The sequence below is a fragment of the Trachemys scripta genome, chromosome 6, assembly GCF_013100865.1.
Source record: "Trachemys scripta elegans isolate TJP31775 chromosome 6, CAS_Tse_1.0, whole genome shotgun sequence".
NCBI classification, from domain to species: Eukaryota; Metazoa; Chordata; order Testudines; family Emydidae; genus Trachemys; species Trachemys scripta.
This window is the reverse complement of record NC_048303.1, coordinates 38,805,811-38,815,854: the sequence shown is the minus strand read 5'-3', so window position 1 is coordinate 38,815,854 and position 10,044 is coordinate 38,805,811. Positions and strand designations below refer to the sequence as shown.

Sequence of the window (10,044 nt, the reverse complement as noted above, 5' to 3'; positions counted from 1 at the left end):
ATCCCATCGTTGTATATGTATCGTTTGGATGATGTTTTCCAATGTGCATAACTTTGCATTTATCAACATTGAATGTCATCTGCCATTTTGTTGCCCAGTCACCCAGTTTTGAGAGACTGGGAATTAACTATCTTAAGTAGTTTTGTATCGTCTGCAAATTTTGTCACCTCACTGTTTACCCCTTTTTCCAGATCATTTATGAATATGTTGAATAGGACTGGTCCCAGTACAGACCCCTGTGGTACACCACTATTTACCTCTCTCCATCCTGAAAACTTACCATTTATTCCTACCCTTTGTTTCCTATCTTTTAACCAGTTACCGATCCATGAGAGGACCTTCCCTCTTATCCCATGACAGCTTACTTTGCTTAAGAGCCTTTGGTGAGGGCACTGGATTTCTCCTTGTCCACATGCTTGTTGACCCCTTCAAAGAATTCAAGTAGCCCAGTCCTCCCAAATCAGACTGCTCCCCAAAATATCTTCTGACTCTGATGCCTGACCTCACCTGCCCTCGGGCCTGTTGAAGCTAGAGTCGTCACATTTGAGGCATCTCATACCTCAGTGATAGGGGCAGTTGGTTATCCATATTCTTCTAAGATTCCTGGACACTCCTTAGCAATAAAACAAACCCAAGTGGAAACCAGATCTCATTTACCTAATTGCATTTAAAAAAAATTAAGTCTCAAATTGTTATTCAAAATACAATGCTTTTCCCATTGGTTTCAATGGAGAGCAAGTTTACATCGGTCTTAGTTTCCCTTAGTTTCGGTCTGTTAAAGGGAAATGGCAGCCTCAATGGAACAACAATGGACATATCCACAGTTATAGCCGGCTTGGAACTATAAACAGTAGTAGTTTTTTTTTTTTTTTTTTTTTTTTAAACAAATATCTATTAAGTGTTTACCTTTAAGTGTCTGACCAAAATTCTGACCCAGTCCTGCAACAAGATCCACTAAAGTAGACCCCTTAAGCATTCACTACTGGGCACATGTGAATCTGTACTAATACATTTTGATTAAAGACTGAGGTCTGTATTATGCAAATTATATGAAACTATAGAAAAATATGTTCTGGAGAACTTTTTAAGTATTAAATAAGTCAGTTACACACGGCTTTAAAGAGCATTAGTTTATTATCTATTCTCCATGTGTTATCTCAGAAACAATCTAATTATATACAAAAATTTGGAATGTTGGATAAATGCTGATCAATAAAAACATTTCATAACTGCTGACAAGGAAATAATTCTAAAAAAAGTAGTACAGCAAATCAATCATCAAGGCTTGATTCTGTGTGTTGCTTATTGCTGTTTGTGTTCATAGAATGCTTTCAAGTATATACACACTTTTTAAACTCCAGTCCAAAAAAGGAAGTCAGAAAAATATTTACATAATAAATACGTGGGAAATTTCATTGTAAGTTGAACTGATTCTTTAATGAATTGTTATGATGAGAGAGAACATTGAGTTGATGTAAACTTTATTAATTCCACACTTGTGTTGATGAATTTGATTTTGTTTGAAAATATAGGCTAAATAACTTTGATATGGTTCTGCTCCTCCTGTATTTTGAATGGACTAATTAAACAGACCTCTCCCTTCCCACTCTCCAAAAAACATGAATGTTGATTTTTTTTAAATCCCCTAACCATTTTCAATACATTTTTAAAAAACACCTCCAATATTTTCTTTGTAAAATCAATACAATCAATATTTTATTTCATGATTAGTTTGCTAATTTCTTGAAGACAGACTTTGGCCAAGTATTTCCACAAGAAGTACTAAACTCCTACAGTTATACCATAGCCAAAACAATGTTTTTGGTAACAGTATTTTTCTGCAATACACAACCTTACAAATTAAGTTAATTGACACAACATAGTTTAAACCTTCTGTTAACATTAAAGAAAAATGTTACAGCATTTGCAACAGTAAAACCCTCATTGAACTATTTAAACCTACTGTATAATATACACAAAGTTAAAATAAGTCCAAGATCAGTAAAGAATCAGTTCTGGTTTTTGGACTTTTCCCTCCTCAAAGTTACAGTTTATGTATCAGGTCAAGTTAAATTAGGATTTATCTGTATGTATTCCCTTTAAAAGGCAGAGTGTGATTAAAAATAGTATGATTAAAAGCAATGAAGACGTCATGTGATCATTTTGCATTGTCGATAAAAAAATATATTGAGAAATTAAAAAGTCTTAGGGGGAAAAAAGGAACGCGGAAGCCTGCCATTATATAGCTATATTTTTGTTCTTTTCTGTAAAGATTAAAGCACACAGAAAATAAGTGAATTTTATCAAAATACAGCACACTTCTGCTAATATTAAAAAAATCAATTCCTATGTAAATATTACAGAAAATCAACTAAAAATTATAATATACAAAGAGTTGTTAAAGGGTTTCAGTTAAAATTATTAGAACTATACACAGTACAAGAAGCAACAGATTAACAGTTTTGAAAGAAGTGCAATAATATTGGAGTTCACGTATTTAAAAAGTACTGCCTGTTTATTTCAGCTAGCTATGTATAATTCCTTTATGTTCCAGCTCATTTTTCCAAAAATGAAAGTGGGCTGGTGTTTTTGCTAGCTTTATTAAAAACATTTTATTACATATGGGTTGAAAAGGCAGTTTCTACCAGTTTAAAACTATGAACTTATATTTATTAATTAAAAATGAATTGCAACAAATGAATATTGCTCCAATGATGGGCTAATAATTAGCCCTGATTAAAAACAGTTATTGGTCTTCTATGGCACTTTTCCCTGGTCCATAACAACCATGTTTTAATTACCACTGCAGATTATGCAATCTCTACTCAATTACATAGGAAAAAAAGAGAAAATAAAGTTAATGTGTCAGGCAAACAAAAAGTATAATCAAATATTTTATACAGTAATAAGGAACAAAGGCAGCCTGTGGTAAATCACTATTACATTAATATAGTTAGAAACCCTTTAATGACTCTGAAGTGTCTAGTTCACATTTAATGTTTCCTGTAGGAACAGCCCTTTAAGAAATATCGTTACAAACTGGTGGGTTCCAAGTACCCCGTCCTTTTGCTCTACAGTTACCCTTAGCAATTATCCGTCACTGTTCAACAGTTTCACAAACTTGCTTTGGTTACCTAGCTCCATGCGTATTGTTTCCTTTTAGTTTAACAAGGCAATGCAAGGCCAAACAAAAATCAAGATGACTTTCCTAATCCTTCTTTCCTAACCCATTTACTGTGTGTGTGTGTTTTGTGGGTTTTACAGGCAACACAATCTTAAAAACTGGCCTTTTTAAAAAAAAATCTATAAATAAGTTTAAAATTGAGTACTTATTACAAAGAAGATAGAAGTATCACCATTTGCACAAAATCGGGGATTTCCATGGCAGAGAAAAACCTCTGGGCACATCTCCACAGTACAGTTGAAAAAAAATTGTGTATGCAAATAAAAAAAATAAACTTGAATCACACATAGCAAATGGATAGTCGATGATGATGATAAGAACAAATCCTGAAGAGCTCACAATAATGTAATTATAGTCTTCCTAAAAAGACATTATGCTTTTATTGCGTTATTCTAGTGGTAGACGTACACTCCCAGACTAACCAAATGTTTCCTTCTTTCTTGATTCCAGATACTGATAGCAAATAGTTCTTCACTAGGCCTTTAAATTAACCCAACCAGCACCAACTTCCATCTACCCATTCATCTATACAATGTGCACATAGCAAAGCCAACGTTTCAAATCTCTTGCCCATATCTAGAGAAGTGGTTTCAGCATAACACATTAATACCCAGTGAATAAAAATAAAGGCAGTAAACAGCTACAGGACAGACAGCCCTGCCATCTGTCCACTGGCTACAGCTGAGGCTTCTCACAGCCTTGCACAACGTTTAGTAATGTGTATGAATTATCCAAAAATAAACCGACCATCTGTACAAAAACAACACAGGTCTGTTCTTGGAGGAGTGATTCTTGATTGCTATAATGCTTAAAAATGTAACCAGGGTTATTCACCATATGCATTTCAAAAATGGTTTCCTGTATGTTCTATACAGTGGTTCTTCCCCATAACCACAAGTTCAATATTTCATTACTGTACAAATTTTGATCATAATTTTTTCAAGTTCCTTTCATATATAAAAATAATCAAAATACTCAGTTTCCCACAAGTCCTTTGATGAATCTTGCTGGCTTTTTCCCCCACAGTATTTATGAAGAAACCTCTCGCACAATTATGAGTTCCACTGTGTTCTGAAAAGTCTTCAGCAAGGACACCGCTTGTCCATGATCAATATTGATGAAGCTGTATCCATTAGCCTAAGAAGGAAATTATATTTTATTAATAATGTCCCCAGGACGTGTTATTTGTAACTTGAGTTTTAACAAATAGCAAGTTGTCTTTAATTTTAGCAATAAAACTCTATAGGTTTTCACATTATTAGATTGTTCATGGTGTGGTAGAAACATTCTGTATTGTACGATAGGGAAGTGAACCGATCAGCATGTTTAAGTGTTTGTGGAAGAATTTTGCTCCAAAGATTGGCGACAGGGACACATTTTCAGCTACCCCAAATGGAGGAACCAGAACTGAAAAAGCATATAAATCCCATCTCTATTTGACTTCATATGACTGCACTAGACAAAGCTAATAAATGGAACACAGGTGCCCTCTCCCACAAAGAAAAAGTGAACATAGTACTGTAACTCCTCACTTAACGTCATCCCGGTTAATGTTGTTTCATTGTTACAACTGGTCTATTAGAGAACATACTCATTTAAAGTTGGGCAATGTTTGCTTATAATGTTGTTTGGCCATGGGGGCTTAGATCCAGGGTTGGCCAGCAGCTCCCTTATCAGCTCCCCTCCACCCGACCCCAGCACCTCCCGTCCGCCAGATCAGCAGCCCTGCAGATCAGCAGCTCCGCAGATCAGCAGCTCCCACCGCCCTCCCCCCCCCCACGAGTCTCCTGAACACCCCAAAACAGCTGATTGCTGCAGGCGGGAGGCCTGTGGAGGGAGATGAGGCTGTGCACTGTACCGCCGCCCCCCCCCAGCCTCCTGAACGCTGTGGCCTTCAGAAGGTTGGGGGGAGGGGTGGAGCAGGGGCGGGAAGAGGTGGGGCAGGGTTGGGGCCTTGGGGGAAAGGGTAGAGTGGGGGGTGGGCCTGGGGTTGAGCACCCCCCAGCACTTTGGGAAAAACAGCAAGAGGAGCAACCGGACGATCCACCCTCTTTCACCCTCTGACTCCATCACCTCAACCAAGCTTCACAATCATCATTTCTATGTACAGTATTAAATGGTTTGTTTAAAACTTATACTGTATATGTATATAATGTCTTTTGTCTGGCAAAAAAAAAAATCCCTGGAACCTATCCCCCTTCCATTAATTCTTATGGGGAAATGGATTTGGAAGAACATCACTAAGCAAGGAGTTACTGTATATATGCACTGAGTATAATGACTATTGTGCACCACAGTTTTGGAATCTAGAAATGTGGTGTATGGTGGATTAAGTCTATTAAAGGCGGACGTTTATTTCTAAAAGAGGAGAGGGAGGATTTTACACCCACTGATGCTCAAGATACTAATTTTTCGACAGGAGTCAGCCCATATAAATTTTTCAGGCAGCCAAATTAGGTCCTATGTCTACCCTCAGAGCTCTGAGTCTTCTGCAATACTTCAGGAGCCACCCACTTGTTTGGGATTTGTCCTTCATTTCCAGCAACTACATTTTTTCTGGGGGCATCAACCTCTATTATTCCATGGGCTTTGCCCTTTCAACAAATCCAGTAGCTGACTCCTTGTTCAAATCTAGGGGGACTCTCGGTCCTCATCAGTATAGCAGCAGCAGTGTTCACTAAATGAGAGATTACCTCTTAGCGGTGATATCAGAATCATGCAAGCAGGCAACTCTGTAGGATCTACCCAGCCATCTGCAAATTTATTAGCTGCACCTCCATTTTCTTCTACCATATCATTCATGATTAATAGAGTAAAAGCTGTGTTATCCGGCACTTTACCAACCAGAAAGCTCTAGAAACTAGTATTTCTGATATCCATTAAAAGTCCAGTTGGCACAGAGCTGGCAGGCTCCCTACCTGACTCCGCATGGCTCCCTAGAAGCGGCAACATATTCTTGCTGCTCCTAGGCGGAGGAACAGTTACGGGGACTCAGTGCGCTGCCCCTGCCCCATGTGCTGGCGCCGCAGCTCCCATTGGCCAGGAATCGCAGCCAATGGGAGCTGCGGGGACAGCGCCTGCAGGCAGTGGCAGCGTGCAGAGCTGCCTGGCTGCGCCTCAGCCTAGGAGCAGCAGGGACATATCGCTGCTTGCGGGGAGCCGCCCAAGGTAAGCGCCACCCAGATCTGGCACCCCAAAACCCCTCCTGCACCCCAACCTCCAGCCCCGAGCCCCCTCCTGCACTCAAACTCCCTCCCTCCATTGGTAAGTATAACTCTTCATTAACCGGAATTTTTGACTAACTGGCACCCTGTATTCCTCCAACATGCCTGATAATAAAGCTTTTACTGTAATAAGTAGTGAATTGTTTAATAAAAAAGAGACTTCATCATGATGTCACCAAAAGAAGAACACCATAAAGACAAGTAGTATTTAGACACGTCACACTGGACAGCTTCAGAAAGCATTGCTGCTATGTTATTGGCATAATAAAGCCATTAAAGTGGAGATTTAAAACCAATTTTTGACTGCTACTCTGTCAGTCATACCTAGAATTTAGCTTAATCTTTGATAAAAACAGTCCAAACAGATCTGTAGGTTTGAGCTGAACAAGGCTCGCTACTTTTTACTACCACAGCCAAATAAGGAGAATTGCGCAGCATTCAAAATGGGTGGAACTGAGGTAGAGTAGGAGAGTGGGCAAGAGTTAGAAAATTAAACGAGAGTCATGTAAATAAGATGCATGGCAGCTATATTGTGTTTAAAATGTTACTCCAAATCCCGCCCCTGCACCTAACGCCTTAGGTGAGTGTGGTCTGCAGCAAGACTTCCATTGTGAAGAGCAAAAGCTGGGTAACTACTCATAAGCCAAGAACTGGACAGTAGTGCTCTCAATCTTTCCAGACTACTGTACCCCTTTCAAGAGTCTGATTTGTCTTGTGTACCCCCAAGTTTCACTTCACTTAAAAACTAACAATCACAGTAACTGTCACAGCACAGTTACTGAAAAATTGCTTACTTTCTCATTTTTACCATATAATTATAAAATACATTGGAATATAAACATTTACTATACACTGAAGTGTAAGTACTACAGAACACTATAAACAAATAATTGTCTATGAAATTTTAGTTTGTTCTGACTTCGCTAGTGCTTTTTATGTAGCCTGTTGTAAAACTAGGCAAATATCTAAATGAGTTGCTATACCCCCTGGAAGAGCTCTGAGCACCCCAAGGGATACACATACTCCTGGTTGAGAACCACGGCTGTACAGGACCAATTTCAGATCTTAACCTTCCTACTGATATCCAAAGCGCATACAAAAAAACTTTATAGCCACCAGTCAGGCCTAAATTTTACATTATGACATACATTTAATGCATGTTTTCCTGAGAGAGCAATAACCTTCTGAGACCATCCTTTGTATACAGACCAGGGCTAAAGACATCCAAACACGGAGATGCTTTTGTGCTTTAGAAACACAAAGGTTGTAAAGCGTACAAAGGTGCGATTAGCAGATTTGTGTACAACCATGGATTCTCTCTTTAGCAGCTTCAGGGAAGCTTCACTAAGACACACAAATACAAAAGTTGTGTAACTGGCACTGTGGCCGTATAGGACAGGTTTTCCATTCTGCCACTGCCAGATCCTGCTTTACGATTTACATGAGAAAAATAGAATCATCATGAATAGCAAAACCTGTCATAGAGCAAAATATGGCCTAGTAATTCTGAAAAATGAAAGAACCTGTAATTACTACCTCAGCACATTCACCAGACATTTTCTCTTTGCTCTTTTTCAGAGAATGAATTCCTTCATAAAAACCAACCCACATATAGCCAGTACAACAATGGGAAAATTTAACTACTGAACTATCAAACAAATATCAGGAATAACAATCCATTCCAACAGAAGGCTACCCTCCGCACATATTCGATTTTACAAAATACACAACAGTAATTCACATATCTCCCATGTGTCTTACTAAACGGTTATGTATGTTTGCAAACAAACAAACACACACAAAACCCTACTGTATAAATAACAACTATAAAGATTTCTGCACTTATAATGGAAGAGTACTTGCACCCTTTAAGATCCAAAGCCAGTCACATTTCCCAGCACTGGTGGGAGGAACTAATTTGCAAGAACTATTTAAGCCTCACTCAAATGCAGGCAATCATTTAGCTGGAACAGCTCAATCTCAAGTCCAAGTTTGTATTCTGGGTGGCTTTATTTTATGTTAGGTAACTTATGTTGTCTATCAAAATGCTTTTACTTTCGTAAATTATTTGATTTTAGGCTGCACTGTAATTGTGATACTAATATATCTGAAAAATACTCAAACGCAACAGAGTATAACTGGTTATCTAAGACTTCTTTTGGAAGAGATATTGATAAAACTATGTAAAGAATGTAAGTACTAAACTTGAATGTAGTCTGCCACTACTAGCCATAAAAATGAAAGGCACTGACTGACTGAACAAACATACAAACAAGGACTATGTATATTAAACAGAATGATTACAATTACAGTACCTGAATTATTTTATCTCCAGGCTGCAACAATTTAGATGCTGGTCCTTCAGGCTGCACTCTGGTTACAAATATACCCTGTAAAAACAAATAGGGCAGAAAAAAAGAATTCTGACTGAGCCTATTTAATAGATATTGGAGCAACTTGAAGCCATTGTAACTTAAGATATTCTTTGATTTTTCCACACTAAACAGAAGAGAATGTGAAATACTGAAAAATAATAGGTTCATTGGCTTTTATTATTAAAATCTTTTCAGAGATTAAAGACAGAAGAATTGCATTAATTGGAACACTGAAGGGAAAATATTTCTCCATCTGAATTTTAAGTTAACCCCTCTGTTTAAATTGCCAGATATAATACGTGTCAAAATGTAGTACCGACACTGGATGTAAGGGCTCTAGGCTAAATCCTTTTCCCTTTAAGAGACATTGTAATTTTAAACTCCATAATTCATTGTTATCTTGTTTATAATGCTTGACGTTTCTAACATCCTACCATTCACCCAACCTAGATTGTCCCCCACCACTAACTTTCATGTACTGTAATTTTGCCAAACTACTTTCATCCCTTTCTATCTCAATTTTCATAGCCTCCCTCCTGCACAAAACTCCAACTTTATTACAAGTCTCACCTTCCACTCTTCAGTTCCCTCACTTTTGTAAGCCAGTCTCCCTCCCCCACAACCCTACAGTAAACACAATCAATTTTAGCTTTACAAAAACACAGACTCCAAGCCCCACAGAACTTACCGTATAAGAAGCATTCACAGGCAAATAAATTATTTCTTGTGGCATTATGAGACTAATTTGTGAGGAAAATATGGGAGGAGCTGGAGCACCTTGTGTGTGACTGGGAAGGAGTTAGCTAACAGGCAAGGACTGAATATATCCAAGGATTAAATCAGTGGAGGTCAGATGGTAGGGCTAGAGCTAGGTAGTGAGCAAATGGGCATGGGTTGGAGAGAAAATAGAATGGAATCAATAAGGGAAGGAAATGAAAGGAAAAGAACACCCTACAAGAATCGGACAACAAAATGCATTTCAAACACTATCTCAAATCACTTGCTCGTATGTTTGCTTCCCTTCCCCCATCCCTTGCTTATTTTTTGTATACTTAGATTCTAAGCTCTTTGAGGTAGGGGATTCTCTAATATGCCCGTGAAGTGCTTAGCACACTTTTATTGTTTATTTTATAGCACCTAAAAAATAAACAATAGCACATTTGGATATTTTATAAATAATAATACTAATGATAATATTGTTACCGGTAGTTGAAAAAATAAAAGAAATGGTCATGGAGAGATTAATTCCATCTGCCTCTTT

The 10,044-nt window shown here is 38.0% G+C and overlaps 1 protein-coding gene across 6 annotated transcripts in view; it reads right to left on the bottom strand.

Annotated features, from left to right (window-relative positions):
* Positions 1-1,115: 1,115 nt before the first annotated feature.
* Positions 1,116-10,044, bottom strand: part of ERBIN (erbb2 interacting protein) — a 244,021-nt gene continuing 235,092 nt past the window's right edge. For all 6 annotated transcript variants that reach the window (XM_034773471.1, XM_034773472.1, XM_034773470.1 and 3 more), the window contains 2 exons: positions 8,724-8,798; positions 1,116-4,321 (listed from right to left, as the gene is read on the bottom strand). In XM_034773471.1, the coding sequence (XP_034629362.1) occupies positions 4,214-4,321; positions 8,724-8,798 (183 nt within the window). In that variant the 3' untranslated portion in view covers positions 1,116-4,213. The remainder of the gene's footprint in view (positions 4,322-8,723; positions 8,799-10,044) is intronic.